This window comes from Protopterus annectens, chromosome 14.part0 (assembly GCF_019279795.1).
Source record: "Protopterus annectens isolate FY-2018-M chromosome 14.part0, PAN1.0, whole genome shotgun sequence".
NCBI lineage: Eukaryota > Metazoa > Chordata > Ceratodontiformes > Protopteridae > Protopterus > Protopterus annectens.
In genome coordinates, this window is record NC_056748.1 from 611,160,031 (window position 1) to 611,181,347 (window position 21,317).

The 21,317-nt window shown below is 47.2% G+C and overlaps 1 protein-coding gene across 1 annotated transcript in view; it reads left to right on the forward strand.

Annotated features, from left to right (window-relative positions):
* Positions 1–21,317, forward strand: part of ZFAND4 (zinc finger AN1-type containing 4) — a gene marked incomplete in the record, with an annotated part of 250,537 nt that overhangs the window by 54,728 nt on the left and 174,492 nt on the right. Inside the window, 1 exon segment of the mRNA XM_044056359.1 lies at positions 21,276–21,315. Coding sequence (XP_043912294.1) covers positions 21,276–21,315 — 40 coding nt within the window.

The following is a 21,317-nucleotide window of genomic DNA, read 5'->3' on the forward strand; positions in this document are numbered from 1 at the left end:
GCTAACAACTTGGGACCTTTAACTTTGTGTTGTAAAAGCTCACCCTACCTCCCTTTGAACCTGCAGCTTCAGCAGAGTTTAACTTTCTCAGAAGACAGCTTTGCTTCTGGCCATCACTTCAGCTAGAAGGGTATCCGAGCTACAAGCGCATATGGCTGTAAAGCCCTTCATCATTTTCCATGCTGACAGGGTCTTCCTCAGGACTAACCAATTCTTCATGCCTACAGTGGTGTCCAGTGTGGCTCTCAGCCAATCCATTCTTTTGCCCACTTTTTTCCCTAACCCACAAAACAAGGGGGAAAGGATTCTGCACTATCTAGATGTGCACAGGTCAGGTTCTACTTGGACAGGACTAAATCATTTTGAAAAACTGATCAATTGCTAGTCAGCAGCAGATGGCAAGGCCATATCCAAACAATCTCCAAATGGATAGCACACTGCATCAGCTTCTGCTACAAACAGCATGGGAAACCACACCCAAAGGGGGTCAGTACACACCCACCAGAGCAGCCTCCACCTCTGTAGCTTTTCTCAGAGGGGTCCCCACTAGGGACATCCTGGAGGCTGCAACATGGACATCTGTTCATACCTTCACCAAGGATTACCACCGGCCTATCTTTTCCAAATCCAGGGCAGGCTTTGCCACTGCAGTCTTGTAGGGCATCCTAGCCAGCCCCAGTCTACTTGACTACGTCCACCCTTTTCTTCAGCTTTGGGAATCGACCCAAATGTGATGACTGCAACAGTGAAGCAAGATGAACCTAGTACAGTTGTACACTAACATAAATGTAGATGTTAAGAGTGTATTCACTGTTGCAGTCCTGGTTTCCCTCCCTCCATCCCCATTGTATCTCTCTCTCTCTCTCTGCTTACAAGGAGTATTTGGTGTTTACTTTCTACTGGTGGTGTTCTTCCACCATAACCTAGCTCCCTATTGGGGGGGGGGGGCCTCTTGACAGGGCAAGAAAAACTGATGTAATGGTGTTGGCTGCCTGATTTTATACCACTGACGACCCAACGTCAGTCCTGGAGCGGCAGCAACCGATGCAGAAATACTAAGCCTCTGGTATTTGGGCCGACTCAGGGCTACCCCTGGCAGGATAACCCAAATGTGATGACTGCAACCGTGAATACACACTAACATCTACATTTATGGTAAGTGTACACAGCTGTGCTTTCCCATATTTAGACTGGCTTATTTACCACTCTGACCAGGCATCAGTTTATAGAAGCAAGAGATCATGTCCTTCAGACTTTATCTTATTTAGGGATAACTTAAATTTCAAAAAATCACAGCTGACTCATGCTCAAACCTTCATAGGAATGATATTAAACACAAGGACATCCATTGCCTGCCTTCCCCAGTGAGATTGGAGAAAATCAGAATACAGGTCCGGAAAGTAATCCACAGGAAGGTGACTGCATGTCTAGTTCTGCAAGCCCTAGGGTCCATGGCAGCTGCTATAACTCTAGTTCCTGTGGCAAGATATCACATGAGAATATTACAGTGGCTGCTTGCAACTTCGTGGTCGATACTGCACCAACCCGTGTCTGACTTGATTTTGATCACCACTCTTTGCAAAAAGGGATCTAGCTTGGTGGATACATTCCAAAGAAGTTTTCTAGGCCGCCCTTTTGTATGTTCACAACCCAAAGCCATAGTGATCACTGATGCCTTCCAGATAGGGTTGGGGGTCACTATCTGGGCAAGACTGTCCAAGGAGCTTGGTCCATCATAGAGGCCAACTTGCATATCTAAGTCCTGGAACTGAGAAGTGCTGCTAGCATTGCAGGCCTTACAAACTGTTCTTCCTTTAGGGACAATTGCGATTCGAACAGACAATATGCCAGTGGTTTGGTACATCAACAAAAATGGAGGAACCATATCTTATCACCTGTCAGAAGTTCTGAATGTGGCAGTGGGTGATCTCTTCATCCGCTTTGTGATAGTACACATTTTGAGGAGTTCCAGTGTGATAGACAAACTAAGCAGGTGTATTCTCCTGCCTCACTAGTGGCCTCTCAGTCCAAAGGGGATGGAAAGGATTTTCCATCACTGGGGCCAGTGTTGCTTCATCCTTTGCCTCTCCCCTAAGCAAGTGCAGCAACTAGTTTGCCCTGATCTCCCCCCCCCCCCCTTCAGGGGAGTCACTGAGGGATGCTTTTACACACACTTGGCCCTCCGGACTTCTTTATGCCTTCCCCCCCCAATTCCTCTGATCCCAACATTTCTACAGAACGCAATGGGCTGAAAAGCAACGTGATCCTCTTTGCGTCCTGTTGGCCTCAACATATTTGGTTCACCTTTCTTTGGCGTTATCTGGTTCATCAACCTTGGATTCTGGACCCTGCTCTAGACCTGCTGTCCCATCCAGAAGGATTAGTTTATCCATATATTCTGAACCTCAAGCTGACAGCCTGGTTTCTCCAGTTCTATTAATAGCCAGGAAACCTATTCTCTCTTCCCTGGTCTTTGATATGCTTTTAGCCTCTCATAAACCATTCACTCAAACTTTGCAGTAGTAAGTGGAAAAGGTTTACATTTTGGGCATGTAACAAGAATATTGATACTTTTTTAGCACTTGCAGTATTCGACTGCGTAGTAGTGCAGCGGTAGCTTTGTCACCTCACAGCAAGAGGTTCTCTGGTTCATTTCTCTGTTGGGGTGCCTTCTGTGTGGAGTCTGCATGTCCTCTCTGCATCCGTGTGGGTTTCCTCCAGGTGCTCCGGTTTCTTCCCATGTCACAAAAACATGCGTCTGGAGCTTTTCTACCTAGGCCTCCACTGAAAGCTGGCTTTGTTCCAAGTAGGACTTTCCCGGTAAACAAATGTTTTAAAAAAAAAAAAAAAAAAAAAAAAAAAAAAAAACCTGGTCATTACCAACATGGGTGACCGGTGTTCCACACCAGAGGTCAGTTCCTTGTTGGTCAGATCCGACCACAAGCTAATCACCCTAGACATCCACATCCTGCCCCCACCTCCCATTAGGGAAACCACTGTAAAAAAATTTTCCAAAGACAACTTCACGTATCTTAAGACAGCAGTGGCAAACTTCAAAACACCCATGCTGATAGATAGTAGAGGTACGACTGCTGAATCCTACACAAATGCAATTTTATAAGCACTTACACGAGTGCATATTCTGGCCTGCTCTGGTCCTTCTCCCCAGGTGGGCCATCGCGCCAGGAGTGCGGACAGGCCATTGTGAAGTCCAGCTTTCCAGGTCCTAGAGAGGACCTTTTCCTCCCAGAGAAATTCCTTCCCGGCCTTCCAGGGATCATCCCAGCCCATCTGAGCAGACCCCACTCATCCTATTCAGGTCTACTCTCTCGAGGTAGCCTTCAGTTGGGAGCTGCCCCACTCAGAGTACCCCTCTTTTTCAGAGTCCTCCCCCGAGCCACCCCTGGAGTAGGTTCCTCGGAAGAGATTGTGTAAGAGGAGATACTTGGACTCCCCTGCTGAGTCACTTACTGAGGATATGGACCTCGAAGGGGACTGGTCCCCCAGATCTCCGCCCAAGGATGTCTCCCTTGGGGTAATCATGGAAATCCTTAAGCTTAAGAGCGGTTTGTATTCCCTCCTCTGTTCTCTGAAGAGTCCATCTTTCTGAAGGCTTTTGGGATGGGACTGTCTACCTCCTGGGTTCCCACCTGCAGATGAACTTTTAGACCTCATCACCAGCAGGACATGGAAGGAGACTGATGCTGTGGAGCCTGTTCCAAAACGTTTCATTCCTCTGACTAGCAGTTCTAGTTGAAAGGCGTGCCAGTTGATGCAATAGTGGTATCTGCCACCTCGAAGAAAGAGCTGGCAGAACAGAGCACGTCTGTCCATCCCGCGAACCGCGAGTCCCGGGTGATTGACAAGACATGGAAAGTGGGTTATGTCATGTTGTCCATCTCGCCTTCCTTCTTTCTGGTTGGGTTTGGAGCCGATCTCTGCTCTGACTCGGCCACTTCTAAAGCTCAGAGTCCTTACTGGCTCGAGGCTAACCCCTTATCCCAGCATGCTTGGCAGTAGCTACCCAGATCTCGGCCGCTTGCAGCGTTGAGATTGTCTTCTGCTGGCTCAGGCTAAGTAGTGATTTTTTTTCTATCAAAATCATAATTGTTTAAGGCTAATTTTCTTAAGAGTTTAGTGTTTTCTCTTCTTCACCCCTGTCCTCATTGTTTTTGCTGCTGTTAGGCCATTTTCTGTCTGGCCTTTTCCTGTGTGTTATTGTCAGCGGGCCATTTTTTCTTGAGGGTTGTTCTCTTGTCCTACTATCCCTCCTTGCTACCTAGGGAGAAGCTGTTTTAGTTAGAGCCCTCTCCCTTTGGGAGCAGTAGCTGTTTAACTTAGACGCTACCCCCTCCTCCTCTGCCCCTCTGTTTCTTCTTTCAAAAAAAAAAAAAAAAACTTTCAGTGGTTAGTCCTTTTGTTTTGTGTTTAATGTCCAAAGACATTCCTAAGCAGTCAGGATTCAAGAAATGCAACTCGTGTTACCAGAAAATGCCCCTTATGGACAGGCACACAAGTTGTGTGTATTGTTTAGGTGCGGTCCACCTGCAGGAGTCGTGCTCTATTTGCCATGCCTTTAGGGCACAGGTTTTGCAGGAGAGGCGCAGCAAACTTCTTTTGAGAGGGTTATGCATCGGTTGCTTAGCCTTCAAAAAAATCCGATGACCAACTGGCATCTTCGTCAACTCAGTCTTCAGTGCCGACAAAGTCTAAACACAAATCTTCTGAACCTTCGGAGTGGATTGTTGGCTCCGAAGAGTCCTCTTGTCCGGAAGCTCCATCTGTGGTTTCGGAGCCATCCTGGACTCTGAGAGAGAGCTCCTTCGCTGGACCCGGTGAGATCTGTGCCTCAGTCTCCACTTTTGCAGTCAGTGGCAGGTAGTCACCAGTTCTTGGCCCACTCCTCTCGATCATCCAGGAGTTTTATCGGATGATGTGGAGGGAGTGGTGAAGAGGCTCCTCAAGACACGGGCATTTGCTCAGTTGTTGTTGGGCCCAGCCCAGAAGTAAGTGCCGCCATTGTCCGAACCAGTCCCTGTCTCTCTTCCTCCTCAGACTGCATCCACTTCGGAACCTGAGTGCATGGAAGTAGTAGTGGTGGAACAGTCTGTTCTGACAACCCTTGCTTTGTAGAGTCCAACATCTGCTCTGACCTTCTTGATAGTCCACTCTGTCGAGGGGTCTGAGCGCTGAGACTCATCTGCTCCGGGGGGGGGTGGCATCTGACCCCGCTCTCCCCCTTGGAGCCTCTGATCAGGTGAGTTCAGCTCCCACATCTGCCTCGGAGCCACCATCTTCAGTGCAGAGGAGGTTTCCAGGCTCCTCTGAACCAGAGCCTCCCTCCGTTGTCCACCACGGCGCCTTCGAGCTGATTAGTTTGCTGTCGACTGAGACAGCCCCACCCTCGGCTCCATTGGCTCCATCCCCATCAATACCTTTGATCCTTTTCTGCCTAGGATCCATTTCCAAAATGCAGTGAGGGGCAAGTAAAATGTGGTTTTGGAAGTCACAGTTGGCCTTCCAGGATGCTCAGGATGAGCCCTCCTTCAGAGGTAGGGGGAGAGGGTTCAATGGTAGATGCTGTCCCAGGGGTTGAGGGGGTCTGCAAAATCAGGGCTCCAGGGAACCCTTCTCTGAGAAGCCCAAATAGCATTCCTGAACCACTGCCAGACTGTCCCGACATGGAGGCAGTCGGGGGTAGTTTGTCTTTGCACTCTTTGGCCTGGGCAAGTATTACAAAAGATCACTGGGTGCTAAACATCATTTTCAGGGGTTATTCTAGTCCCTTTTCTCAGTCTTCTTCGGCCAGGAGGTACTTCCCCAATGCGCCACCCCATTAGAAGGAGCTAGCTCAGGAAGAAGTGCAGCTTCTTCGAAAGAGAGCCATCCAAGAGGTCCCCAGGGCAACAAGAATCTAGAACTTATTCTTGCTTATTTTTGGTGTCTGACTGGGGACCTGTGAAATCCTGGACCTCAACAAACTCCATCTCTGTCAAGAAGTCCAAGTTCTGGATGGTCACTGTCCAGTCCATTGTGCCTCCGTTATGCAAGGATGATTGGATGTGCTCCGTGGATCTCCAGGGTGCGTACTATCATATAAAAATAGGTGCTCCAGGAGACATCTGCGATCTGTTTGCTTCCCATTTCAACCACCAATGCAGCTGGTATTTTACCCCGATAACCCTAAGGAAACTCTTGTGCACACTTGGCATCTGGGTCTCCTTTATGCCTGTCCTTCTATACCTCTCATTCCCAGAATACTCCAGAAAGTTTGTTGCCTCAAGGCCACCTTGATCCTCCTTGCCCTCTTTTGGCCTTGGCAGGTATGTTTTCCCCTTAGTCAGTCTCATTTGTAGTACCCCCCTTGGGTACTAGATCCCATTCTGGATCTGATTTCTTATTCCTCTCAGCATCCGATTCCCAACCTCCAGAAACTTGCATGATTTGTCAACTTCCAGCAATCCTAAATTAGCCCAGGCTACCTTCTCCCATTGAGAACATTATCTTGGCTTCCACTAGAAAGATCTGTGTCAGTAAGTGGAAAAGGTTTTCTGTTTTGGGCTAAGCAGCACAATATCAATCCAACTTCTGCTTCTGTTTTAGATATATTGCTCTTCTTGTCCTTGCTGTTTCAGGACTGAACTAGCTTCTCGACAAAATGCAGTTGGCAGTTATTTCCATCTTCTATGTTTGCGAGAAAACCTACCTTCTCCTCTTGCTTATGTAAAGCACTTTTAAAGGGCTTTTTTCTGCTCTGACCTCCTGTCAAGGATTTTTCCCCTCCTTGGGATCTTTCCTTTCTGCTGCAATCTCTCACACAAAGGCCATTTGAGCCTGCTGCAACTTGTGATATCATGGAAGACTACTTTCCTAGTAGCCATAACTTCAGCTAAGAGTTGCAGAATTGCAGGCCCTTTCTGTCAAACTGCCTTTCATGGTTTTTCATAAAAACAGGGTAGCCCTTCAAACTAACCCTTCGTACATGCCTAAAGTTCCTACAGAAGCAAATCTGAACTAGTCAGCCCAATTGCCAGTATTTTTTCTAAATTTTGCTAATAAAGGGGAATATCTTGTACACGTTAGATGTGCGCAGACAAACAATAGTTTCCGCTGGTCTGACCTGCTGTTTGTGGTGTTCTGTCAACAGGAAGTGTCAGTTTCCAAAACAACTGTCTCCTGTTGGATTTAGATGTGCATTTCCTTTTATTCCTCCAAAGGCTTATCCTTGCAAGGTCCAGTTAGAGCTCATTCCACTAGTTGACTGGCTACGTCAGCTGCTTATCTTGCTTGTCATTCCATAGATGACATTTGTGTGAAGCCACCTAGGCTTTTCACACCTTCGTTGGCCACTGTAAACATGACCTTATTTCCAGGAACAGGGATTCCTTCAGCTGTACAGTTTTTCAGCATGTCCTTCCATGAGGCCGCTTAGGATTCAGGGTAGCTGGGGAATCTGACCCAAGAGTGAGGAATAGTGACGTGGATAACATCAGATAGTTATGTACTTGCATAACTTGGCATCTGTTATCCTGTGTCACTGTTAATCACTATCCCTTCCTCCGGCCCTCGTCTTGTAGGATGTAGAGGATCTGGGATGTCCTTTCTGGTGGTCAGGGTCTTCCGTAGCTGCTTTCTAACTTAGGGCAAATTCGATCTGAGGGGTTAGAAGGCAGCAAGAGATCATGGGAGTGGGAGGAGCTTGAGCCAAGAAGTTGTCTGTAAAGTTGCCGACTTGGATCCGAAGTCTGATCCAAATCCCAGGAGTGATGAATAGTGACATAGGATAACACCAATGCCAAGTTATAGTAAGTACATAACTCTCTCTCTCTTACCTTGACCCTCAGCGAGAGGAAATTTTGCCTAAAGTTGTGGGATTTATGGCAGCAACTATTAATATGGTCCTGAATGTGATGTACGCAGTCTTAAATGATGACCGTTAACAGATCCCATAAACACTGCTCATAAGGTTTCCAAGACTTTGTGCATCTTACTCTGTGCTAATCAGACTTGAGGTTCTTCATAATGCATACTGTCACAATCCCTTATGTAGAAGGGTGTGTAAGATATCCCCTTTTAATAATGTATGGTTTAAAGTACATTAAACTTAGTTAACTGGAACTCGAGCAACCGGCAAAAAAATATCGGAGAAATACAGTAGTTTTCATGTATTGTACTTTTTCCTCCTGCAGCAACCTACCTTACATTTTTAGTTTGATTTTTAAAAAGGAAGATGGGAATAATTTTCCTGTCTCCCCAACCTGAGAACAAGTCAAAGCAAACAAATAGTGTAGAGTACAGTATTAAGCCTGTTAACAGTAACTCAAGCAACCAGAAACTATAGATGTTATGTGATCCTATCTCGCCTACATTCTGACTGATGGGTTCGGAGCCGATCCTCGGCTCCGACTCGGCACGCTTATGCCAAAGAGCGAAGTCTCTTATTGGCTGAGCTTACTATATCCCAGGATGCACCACTACCAGTCCCCCAGATCTCGTTTGCCGCTAACGAGCAAAGACGTGGTCTCGAGCTGGCTGAGCTAAGTAGTGTTTCTAGAACTTTCCTGTCAGGAATTTCCTAAAAATTTAACAAAAAGCTGTTTTAACAGCTATCTCGTGTTTTTGTGTATGAGTGGATATTTTCTGTTTTAATTTTTGTGTGGTGATTGCTTTTTCTGACTAGAGGTCCCCCTTGAGTTGAAGGGCCTTCCCCTGTCAGTTCGTTGTTGTCCAAGTCCGTTTATTTAGGGATTTTTGGATCCCTTTAGTTATTTTTGTGACGGCCTTTGGTTCTCAAAAAAACGGTTCTCAAAAAAGAAATGAAAAGAGAATTTTTTTCTGTGATATTTAGTGTGTTTGATTTAGCTAGTCACTAAATTGGTTGCCATAATGTCACAGGCTCCTAGGCCTTCAGGATTTAAAAAGTGCACTAAGTGCAGTTTCAAGATGTCAATTACAGATGACCATTCTCTCTGTGTGTACTGTTTGGGCGCCAAATATTTGCAGGAGTCCTGTAGCGTGTGCCACGCGTTTTCCTCGAGGGTCCTCCAAGAGAGGAAAAATAAACTTATTTTAAAAGGCCTTATTAAACCCTCATTTGAAGAGGCTTTAGCTTCCTCTCCTTCTCCTGCTAAGAAAAAAAAGGGCGTCGGCTCCGACCAGCCCATCGGAACCGACCGCCAAAAGACATAGGCAGGCTTCTCCTTCGGCTCCACGGACTTCGGAGCCGAGGGCGGAACGGTCTGCCTCGATGCCTCCAGCCTTGACTCCTCTGGGTTCGGAGCCGACGGCTGGGGCCTCGAGAGGCGGGTCATCTTCATCGGCTCCACTGATCTTGGAGCCGATGAAGGTTGTCCGCTCAGACACTTCCTCCTCGGCGCCGAAGCCCTCTTCGGCACCGATGGAAATTGGTTTGGACCCTCCGTCGGCGCCGATAATTATCGAGTCGATTCAGAGCCGGTCCCCTAGTCCCTTGGAGCCGTTGGAGAGGCCTACTCGGACCCGTTCGGTCTCTTCCAGGTCATCAAGGATGTCAGATTCGGACATAGACAGGGTACTCCAAAGACTTTTCCAGTCCCCAGTCTTTCAGAAATTTATTTCGGCTCCGGCCCAATTGGCTTCGGAGCCGATAGCCCATTCCATTGCCATTCCTCCTCCGACCGCTTCGGCTCCGTCGGAGCAGGTGCTGGTGGAGCCAGTAGAGATCCTAGGGTCGGCTCACCCTTACTCCAACCCGCCTTGGTCCGAGTTTAGCACACGGACTTCTTTGGCCGGGCCCGGGGGTGACGTTTCGGGACCAATGCTGTCTGTTCCAAGCCTCCCTCTCGGTGCTTCGGCCGTGGGACTTCCGTCTGCTATCATGGCTCCGGAGACTGGACCCTCCCAGGATTCTGGGGGTCCGGCCTTCAGAGCTATGAGGAGTGCCTTGGCCAAGTCTTCTTCGGCCATCTCTACGGCTTTACTGGCACCTTCCCTGGGCATGGAGACTGGGTCTTTGGTAGTTCCCCTGTCTCTAGGCAGCGGAGCCCCGGGGCCTGAGGTTACCCCACTGGGGTTCCCTCCTCCTGAGGGTCTTTCGAGTTGTCTTCGGAGGAGCCCCCAAGGAAGAGATCGTGCAAGAGGAAGCACGTGGACTCCCCCGATGAGTCTCTTACATTGGACACTGATCTTGATGATGCGGAGGGGTCCCCAAAGTCGTCCTCGGATGATGTCTCATTTGCAGACATTCTAGAGATCCTCAAACAACGAGGCGGCTGGAATTCCAAACCCCCCTCCGCTGATGAGTCGGTGTGCCTCAAGGCCTTCGGGGCTCAGCCCTCCGCCTCCTGGGTGTCTCCGCCCTTCGAGCTCCTGGATTTGGTTTGTCGGAGGGCGTGGGAACATCCAGATACTGTGGAACCAGTGCCTTCTCGCCCTAACAAATTTTATCTGCCCCACCCGAGAAGGAGTTCTTAACGAAAGGCGTGGCTGTAGATGCCATGGTGGTGGCATCTGCTACCCAGCAGGACGTGGCAGAGGCTTCAACGTCCGTTCATCCTTCTAATAAGGAGTCTAGGAGCATGGACCGCACGGAAGCGCACCCTGACTTCAGCGGCCTTTACTCTGAGGTCTCTGAATTATTTGGCACATTTCACCAGACTACAGAGGGATCTGGTCAAGGAGCTCTCAGACTCCCTCTCAGGTAACCTACCTGAGCAGCTAGCCCAGTTGGTTAGCTCTCAGTTGGCTATCCTTACCTCGATTTCTAACTCGTCCATGAGGCTCATTTCATATGCGGCCGAAGGCGGGCAGAGCGCAGGCACAGGCGTGGCTCTCACGAGACAAGCCTGGCTCCGTTTGTGTCATTTCGCGGAGGCCTTCAAGTCTTCCTTTGCCGACGCTCCCTTTGATGGGTCCTCTTTGTTTGGACCCAAGGTAAAAGACACTCTTACCCGCTGTGAGCAGGAGGGAAAGACTTTTATCTGCCGTAGGAGCACGATTTTCCACTCCCTTTCGGCCTTATCCCAAGGCTAAAAGAGGAGGGAAGATGTGGTTCCGCAAATCACAGAAATTCTTTCCTCAACAGCAGGAAGATTCCCCTTCCAGAGGCAGAGGACGGGGAAATTTTTCTGGGAGACGCTGTCCCAGAGGCGGCAGAGGCCCCCGCTACACTGGAGACCGCGAGTCCTTTCGTGGCTCTTCAGCCTCCCACACTCCATGAGGGATTGCCCGGCTGTGCTGCTCCGGAGCCAGTCGGGTGCCGTTTTGCCAAGCACCTAAAAGCCTGGGAATCCATTACTCAGGACAGATGGGTGCTTCGGATTATTGCCAGAGGTTACACCATTCCCTTTACACGCTCACCCCCAGTCGGGACAACAGCACCAGTCCCTTCACACTTTGAAATTAACAGCTTGGCTCCTCCACTTCCGACTATAGTCAGAAATCACACCTTGGACCCGGAAGTTATTCACATTTTATCTTCAGCCCACAAACCCACCACTAAGAAGTTGTATCACAGTAAGTGGAAGAGGTTTGCTATCTGGGCTCAACTCAGAGGATTAGACCCTATTACTGCCCCGATACCAGAGGTCTTGAAATTTCTAACATCCTTGTTTAATCAAGGATCTTCAGTCTCTACTATTAAAGTCCAACTAGCAGCTATCTCCAAATTTCACGATTCCACAGACCCACCGTTGATGAGCAGCAGATTATGTAAAACTTTCATGAAAGGTTCTGTGCTTTTAAGACCCCCAGTTTTTCATCCTGCGCCGTGGGATCTTGATTGGGTACTTCGTGCCTTAACATCTTCCCCCTTTGAACCGGCTGCTACATGTGAGTTGAAATATCTGTCTTGGAAAACTGCCTTCTTAATTGCAATTACCTCTGCAAGAAGAGTTTCAGAACTTCAAGCCCTATCTATCAAACCACCGTACTTGATTTTCACAAGGATAGAGTATCACTTAGACCTAATCCATCTTTTGTCCCAAAGTTTGCTCTAATCTCTGTCTCCAACAATCTTTAGAGCTACCAGTTTTCTTTCCAAAATTTTCAAACAAAGCGGAATACACCTTCCATACATTGGATGTTCACAGGCAGTTGCGCTTCTATCTAGATAGGACTCAGCAAATTCGGAAAACAGATCAATTGTTTGTGTCCTTTTCAGATAATAAACTGGGTAAAACCATCACTAAAGCTACTATTGCCAAATGGATCAGAGATTGCATAACTCAAGCTTATTCCTCTTCAAATAAGCAACTTACAACATCTGTCAAAGCTCATTCTACTAGAGCTATGGCTACCTCTATTGCATTCCATTCCAAGCTCGCTATTTCTGAAATTTGTGCTGCGGCTACTTGGTCCAATCCGCACACTTTTTCATTTCCCACTATAAATTGGATGTGGCATCTAAAGGACGAGCATCATTTGGTTCCACGGTACTCAGGAGTGTTTTCCAGTGAGCCACCCAGGATTTAGGTGCTAGGGACGCTGTCCCATCAGTCAGAATGTAGGCGAGATAGGATCACATAACATCTTTTAGTTATGTACTCACCATAACTTCAGATGTTTGGGATCCATCTCGCCTACATTCCTAATACCCACCCTCCTTCCCCCTGCCTTGGAGATCAGAAGAGATTGAATGGTTTGGGTTCTACTGTTTTTTATCTTGTATCATCTGTCAATGTTATATAAGCAGTGCGTGCATGTATGCGGACAAACTAGATCTGGGGGACTGGTAGTGGTGCATCCTGGGATATAGTAAGCTCAGCCAATAAGAGACTTCGCTCTTTGGCATAAGCGTGCCGAGTCGGAGCCGAGGATCGGCTCCGAACCCATCAGTCAGAATGTAGGCGAGATGGATCCCAAACATCTGAAGTTATGGTGAGTACATAACTAAAAGTTATCCGGCATCTACCAATCCCCATGGATGCTGATTAACAGAGTTTACTGTATGTTAATAAACAATGTAAATGTATTTATGTTAAGTTGTCAATCTCGCCTTCATTCTTGCTTGATGGGTTCGGAGCCGATCCCTCGGCTCCGACTCGGCACTTGCTAAGCTTGAGAGTCACTTTTACCAGCTCGAGGCAGCCCCATATCCCATGATGCAAGGCGGTAAGTACCCAGATCTCGTTTGCCGCTTAAACATGAGGTCCTCCTTTTACCAGCTCCTGGTAAGTGATTCACTATTTTGATATTTAAGCCCCTTTTTACTAAAAAACCTTTAATTTTTAGTTTTAAGTTAGTTATATAGATTTTCTGACAGAAAATCCCTGTCTCTTCTAATTTTTTTTAGTCAAACTTTACCCATCCCATCCCCTCCCTGTTAGGGTGTGTGTGTTTGTGTTTATAGTAATACCTTTTTGGTATTTTATTTAATTTAATTCTTGACTGGTGTGTGTGTGTGTTGTGAAGCACCATGTCAAAGGAGAGGGTCTCAGGTTTTAAGAAGTGTGACTCGTGCTGTCAGAAGATGTCTCTGACAGACGGTCACACTTCTTGCCTGTATTGCCTGGGGCCTCTTCACCTGCAGGACTCCTGTGCTATTTGTCATTCCTTCAGCCAGAGAGTCCTGCAGGAAAGACGAACAAGCTGATACTTAGGGGCCTTCTTAAGCCGGAGGGCTCTCCGGCTAAGTCGGCTCCATCAAAATCAGCCAAATCTTCCAAGGCCCAGGCTTCTGTGTCTAAGCCTGCGGCCTCGGCCCGACTCGTTCTGAGTCGAGATCGGCTCCGGCTGGAGCCGATTCTGGCTTAGCCTTCGGCACCGATGGCTATCGGTGCCGATTCTGCATCGACCACCGGTGTCGGCTCCGATCGGTTCCGACCACTATGTGGCACAGGCATCGGTGTCGGCTCCGATCGGCTCCGACACCGTTACTTTGTGGCTGTATCGGCTCCGGCTGGAGCCGATGCATCGAGGCTTCCTGTCGGCTCCGATAAGTCTTGGCTCCGACAGGATCTATAGTATCGGTTCCGATGGCTCATTCCAGGAAGAGGTCGAGGTCTCCTTCCTTGGAGCCGATACTTTCGCCCGCTTCACCTCTCCTTCGAACGGAGCCATCGGAGCCGATCTTCAAGGTCATCCAGACTTTCAGACCATGACCTAGAGAGAGTGGTCAGCAGATTACTTAAGTCACAGGTACTGGCCCAAATGTTACATAGTCCGTCTCAACAGGCGACTGTTGGTCCACACCCGTTACAGTTCCTCCTTCAACTCTACCCCAGAGCTTGGAGTTGGAGTCTTCGAATGGTTACTGCTACGGCTGGAGGACAGATACCCCTTCTGTTCCTTCAGCCTCTACTCTTATCTCCTCTTGAGACCTTCCTTAGAGGGATTTGGTGGTCGGGCTTCCATGGTCTCCTCCGAGGGGTGAGTGGCATCGGACCCTTGTCCGAACCCGCTCTTCCCCTTGGAGCCTCGGCCTTGGTGAGCTCGGCTCCGACATCTGCCTCGGAGACTTCCCTTCGGTGGTCCCTGGAGTTCCTAGTTCTTCGAACGGGTTCTCTCGGACCTGCCTGGGAGGGAGCATTCGAGGTGATGAAGAGTGTGCTGGCCACTGGTATCGGTCAGCAGTCTGTTCCCGTAGCTCCTCCCTCTATAGTGCCTGTTGACATCTCTGCCACTTCTCTTGCTACAGGACCCAGAGATCCTCCGCCTCAGGTTTCCCCATTGGGAATTTCCCCTCTTCCGAGGATTCTCCTGATGTTTCGGGAGATCCTCCTAGGAAGAGGACTTGTAAGAGGAAACATGTAGACTCCCGAGTCTGTCACTGGATACTGACTTTGATGAGTCAGAGGGATCCCCTAGATCCCCTCTGAGGATGTCTCCTTCTCAGACATCCTAGAACTCCTTAAACAGAGGGGAAACTGGCCCACCAACAATCCCTCTGAGGATGAGTCAGTATACCTAGAGGCGTTTGGATCTCGGCCCTCCACCTCCTGGGTGTCTCCGCCTTCGACCCCTTATGCAGGTTATTGCCCGAAGGCGTGGGCAGCTCCTGACTCTGTAGAGCCAGTCCCTAGGAGGCCTTCAAAATTTATCACTGCCCCGAGTGACAAGCAATTCCTCACTAAGGGTGTCCCCGCTGATGCCATGGTGGTGGCTGCGGCCACCAAGAAGGAACTTGCAGATCCTTCCGCACCGTCCATCCTCCTAATAAGGACTCTAGGACCATGGATAGGTACGGTGGCGGATGTTTTCCTCAGCGACCTTTGCTATGCTCGCTGAATTACCTATGTCACTTCACCAGACTCCAGAGGGATATCCTTAAGGAGCTGGGTGAAGTAGTACAGGATCCTACAGCTGCAGGAGCTCAAGAAAAGATTGCTTCGCAGCTAGGAACCCTTAATTCCATTGCAAACTCCTCCATGCGGCTAATATCTTATGCTGCTGATGGAGCGAGTAGAGCCGCAGGTACAGGTGTGGCTCTTAGACGCCAAGCCTGGATGCGGCTATGTGATTTTGCTGATCCCTTTAAGGCGTCCTTCACAAATTCTCCCTTTGATGGGTCAGCTTTGTTTGGCCCTCAGGTGAAGGAAACTTTGACCAGGTGCGAACAGGACGGCAAGACTCTTTCTGCTGTAGGAGTCCGTTTTTCCACCCCTTCTAGACCTTATCCCAAAGGACAGAAAGGTGGGAAAATGTGGTTCAGTAAATCCCAAGGAGTCACGCCGGATTCACGTGGTCAGTTTACCCCTAGAGGCAGAGGGGGTAACAATAACAGACGCCGCTCTAGTGGCAGAGGGGGTCCAAAAAACCAGGGAAACAGAGAGCCTCTCTCTGACAAGCCCTTTCAGCATCCCTGAGATGTTGCCCGGCTGTCCCTCCTTGGAGGCAGTCGGGAAGATTATCACTGTACCCAGAAGCCTGGCATTCCCTCACTCAAGACAGATGGGTACAGTCGATCATATCCAAGGGTTACATAATTCCTTTCGAGGAAAGTCCCTTCCCCTCAAATTCCCTTCCAGATGTACCACCCGGTCTAAGGGAAATTGCAGAGTTAGAAGTCTCAAAACTACTGCAAAAAGAGCCATTCAGCCAATTACAATAGACCATTCAGAGCCGGAATCTACTCAAGGTTCTTTTGGTCCCCAAAAGACGGGAGACTGGAGACCAATATTGGATCTCAGCAGACTCAACAAGTCTGTCAGGAAGACAAGATTCGAATGGTCACTCTTCAGTCAATTCTGCCCTTCTTACAGAAGGACAACTGGATGTGCTCAATAGATCTTCAGGATGCGTACTATCACATCAAAATTCACAGACGCTCCAGGAGATTTCTCCGCTTCGGCTGGGGTCCAGTCATTTCCAGTTCAGAGCCCTGCCCTTTGGTCTCACTACAGCCCGCAGAGTGTTCACCAAATGCATGACAGTGGTCACGGCTCACCTGAGACGTCAAGGATTCCAGGTGTTTCCGTATCTCGACGACTGGCTCCTGTCAGCCACCACCAGGCATCAGCTTATACAAGCCAGGGATTACACAATAAACCTTTGTTCTCATTTGGGCATCTCGATCAACTTTGAAAAGTCATCCTTATCGCCCTGCCAGTCTATTACCTTCATAGGCAAACTTAAACACTGTTCGGATGTCAGCTACCCTTGCAGATCAAAGAGTTTCAGACATTCAGAGTCATGTCAGGATCATTCTGGCCAACAAGAAAGTACAGGCCAGAATGGTTCTAAAGGTATTAGGTCTCATGGCTGCGGCCATTACTCTTCTTCCCTGGCTCGATTCTACATGCCTTCTTCAGTGGATGCTGTTCACACAATGGTCATACCAACAACTTCCAATGCGTCACCAGATTCTGGTGACACAGACATGCAAAGAGCATCTTGCTTGGTGGATCACATCTCCTCAGGTTCACCAAGGCAGGTACTTTGTACCCCCATCCCCGATAGCCACTGTCACCACGGATGCCTCCCTGATCGCGTGGGGGTCATTATCAGGGCAGGATGGTTCATGGGACGTGGCAGCCGTTCGAGTACCATCTGCACATAAATGTCCTGGAGATGAGAGCAGTGCTTTTAACGTTGTAAGCCCTCAAAGACTTTCTTCCCGTAGGGACAATTGCAGTCCACACAGACAACATGTCTGTAGTTTGGTATATCAACAAACAGGGCGGAAGCAAGTCCTACCCCTTGTGTCGAGAAGCGCTCAGACTATGGCAATGGGCGATCTCCTCTCATCGGTTTCTGGTAGCAACGCATATCCCTGGGAAAACCAACATTGTAGCGGACAGATTGAGCAAAGCTATTCTCATGCCTCACGAGTGGTCTCTCAAGCAATCTATAGCGGAAGAGATTTTTCTGGAATGGGGTCGTCCATGTTGCGATCTTTTTGCTACTCCCCAAAACAGCAAATGTCCAGACTTCTTCAGCCTCTTCCCTCTTATCAGGCCATCCCCCCAGAGACGCTCTGACCCAGGATTGGCCCCAGGGACTTCTTTATGCCTTCCCTCCATTTCCTCTGATCCCTCAGGTTATCCAGAAAGCTACCGTTTTGAGAGCCAAATTGATTCTCATTGCCCCTTACTGGCCTCGACAAGTTTGGTTCCCATTCCTCCATCACCTTTTGGTGCAGCCGTGGCATCTGGACCCAGTGCCAGATCTTCTGATTCACCAATCGGGTCAGCTGCACCGGTCAATCCCTTCTCTCAACCTCACAGCATGGTTGCTCCACTTCCTTCCTTAGCCAGGCTTCCTTTGATCTCTAACCCAGTTAGAGACATCATAGTAGCTTCGCTAAAATCCTCTACAAGGAGGATTTATACAAGCAAATGGAAACGTTTCTCTTATTGGGCTAAGGCCAAGAATATTGATCCTTTTACTGCCCCTGTTCAGGCAGTCCTGGACTTCTTAGCAGAGATTTTTCATGCAGGCTCCTCTTCTTCCACAGTCAGAGTTCAATTGGCTGCTATTTCCAATTTTCATGTCGGGATAGCAGATCATAATATTATGTCCCATAGGCTCTGCAGGGCCTTCTTGAAAGGAATTTTCCTACTAAAGCCTCCAATCAGGAATCCTCCTCCTCAGTGGGATCTAAATTTAGTGCTGACATCCTTGATTCTTCCCCCCTTCGAGCCAGCTGCTTCTTGTTCCCTGAAATATCTTTCTTGGAAAACTTTATTCCTAGTGGCTATTACATCGGCAAGGAGGGTGTCTGAACTTCATGCTCTTTCGGTTCGACCCCCCTATTTGGTTTTTCACAAAGAGAGAGTATCTTTGAGAACTAACCCAACCTTTTTGCCTAAGGTCGCTTCAAAGAACAATTTGAATCAATCCATTGATCTCCCTGTATTTTTCCCTAACTATTCAGATAGAGCTGAACAAAAGCTACATTATCTTGATGTCCACCGTCAACTTAGATATTATTTGGACAGAACAAAAAAATTTAGAAAATCTGATCAACTTTTTGTTTCCTATGCGGATAATAAAAAAGGCCTTCCTGTTTCTAAAGTGACTTTGTCTAGATGGCTTTCTTCGGTCATCTCTGAAATTTATCTGCTCAGGGGAAAACAGCTGTGCTCGAAACCTAAAGCACATTCAACTAGGAGCTTGGCTACTTCTACAGCTTTTCAAGCTAGACTTCCTTTAGACACTATTTGTGCAGCGGCCACTTGGGCCACTCCTCACACTTTTGTTTCCCATTACAAATTGGACTTGGCCTCCAGGGACAGAGCCAGTTTTGGCTCTACAGTCCTCAAGAGTTTGTTCCATTGAGCCACCCAGGATAGAGGTGCTAGGGACGCGGTCCCATCAAGCAAGAATGAAGGCGAGATTGACAACTTAACATTAAGAAGTTATGTACCTACCATAACGTTCCATGTTAGTTGTCTTCTCTCGCCTTCTTTCTTGACCTCCTCCTTCCCCTGGCCTGGACAGACCTTGTTATAAGAAACTGTTATGCTGAAGACCATTCAGACCTGGTCCTTCTTCCATCTGTAAGTTTTCTTTCTTCCTTTGGGAAGTATGTTATGCTTGGTGCTATTGCCCTTTGTCATCAAACGAGATCTGGGTACTTACCGCCTTGCATCATGGGATATGGGGCTGCCTCGAGCTGGTAAAAGTGACTCTCGAGCTTAGTAAGTGCCGAGTCGGAGCCGAGGGATCGGCTCCGAACCCATCAAGCAAGAAAGAAGGCGAGAGAAGACAACTAACATGGAACGTTATGGTAGGTACATAACTTCTTATTTTCATTCATTCAGTGAATTATGTGCAGTTTTTGAATGTCGAGGTATAGAAAACTATATTTGAGGAAATTGTTCCTAGATTGCATAGGAGAGATTTTTAAGAAAAATATATTTTTGTAGAAATCATGCAACAAATCTGAAATTGAATGTAGTCAAAAGGTAAGCTATTTCTGATTTTTATAGTGAAAGTTTTTTCTAAATCCTGCTAGTATTGGATCTGAATTAAGAAGACTAATGCACTAGCCTAGAGCCCCTGTAAGAAATACGTGCCCATAATTCCTTTGAGTGAAAATATCAAATATCTTCTGCCACCATAGCATTTAGACACAAATCTAATATCTCTGTGACAGCCAAGTGCTTCTCCTTGTATCTATGGTAGAATGCAACTTTTTTTTATACAAGTGTCCTTTTCAGCCAGATTTATTTTTGGGGAAGTTTCTTTGTGTAAATTCTGTAGGTTATCATTTTTGGCATTGTCCATTCCATAAGTTTGCGGAGAGATTCTCTAGCTAGATCCCATATATTTGACTACATTGATAAACTACATTAACGACAAATGGTTGAAATTCTACATTGGAAAAATAAACTTTTCCAGCCTAAATTGCATAAGCTATACTGATGCTCCTTCCTCAGCCACCAGGTTGCATCTGTAACAAGGTTTTCATAGTTGTGAATTTTGTCAAATGTTCAGCAAGTAAACTTTACAGAGAAGTTAAAAAATACTAGACACCTTTTAGGTCAGATACCCCGTTTTAAACTAACCTTGCCAAGAAGGCAGTGATGTGCTTAAGAAATTTTTGCAATGAAGGAAGTGACTATTGAATGCTGCCTTTACTGATCCCATCCGTCCCCACTAAGGCTTGCAAATGAGAGGTCTTATGAGTTGCGGATTTGTCATGTCCCAGACTGGGATCTTGGTTTGATTTCAGCTGTTCTTGCATCCACGCCTTTTGGAGGAAGACTTCAGGCTTCCAATCTCAGTTTTACTGTGGCTTCTGAAGATGTTCCTTTACCACAGTCAGAAGCTAGTTTTCTGCTTGTGTCTGGTATGTAAATTTCTGGTTTTGATCATCTTGAATGTTTTTTTTCAGATACTTCCTTTCCATCTGTTTATGTACTTTGTCCTGAAGCCTATCCCACTTCTTTTGATGGTTCCCTTTGTCAGTTAGTTCACTAGTTACTATTACTATTTCTTCTTTTGGCTTTTCCTGGTTAGGGGTCACCACAGCGTATCACCTGTCCGCTCATTGTGTTTATAAGCCAGGTAGCCCCTTTTGAGACATTCAGTAGGCCGATGTCTATTGGACCAAATGTGATTGATTACAAGTGGTTTGCAGAGGAGTATTTGACATAGAAGCCTCCCACACTATTTATTCTTGTTACATGTTCCATTTTTTTTTTTAGTCTTTCTTCCAAAGCAGTATAATCTTGTGTTTGCTAGATCTTTCTCTATCTTTACCTTCCTTATATTGTTAGAATCTGGTGACCTTATTATCCCAAGTGCTGGTTATTTTCCAAGTGCCCTGTATATGGAAATTAAATTCCCACCAAGTTTTGCATATGCTAGAGTATCCTTGTTAATCTATTTTGTACAGAGAGATTCAAGGTGACAATTTTTTTTTTAATGTCCTGTTTATAACTTGCGAAGAGACTCCTGAAGCAAATATGAAGATTAGGATCATTTGCTGTATTGTGAATACATCTTGTGTGGCTGAGGTATTGTCAATCTCCAATTCCAGTTACCCAAGTGTGGGAATGGGCATAGAAAGCTGACAGGGTTGGTAGTCTGGTGGCGGTTGTGAGCAGGAGTACAAGTGAACATGGCACTTAAAGTGCAGCTGCATTAGAGGGTGGTACACATCCTCACACATGCACTTTCTCACTGTGGTGCCAGTGGCCATATAACTAAGAGAATTGGTAAGTACCCTTCTGGCCATGAAAATCGTCCCAAAATGATTAAATGACTGACCACAAGAAATCTGAAAAAGGAAACTTTATAATATTGGCATTCTTATGGTGATTAGTGTCAGGACTTTGTTGAAAATTAGAAACCAGGTATGGGTGCTCATCATGCATTTTAAAGGATATATTTTAACATTGTTTTTTCAGCATTTCTGAAGGTTGCACTTTGAAACTTGTCCTTGCCATGGA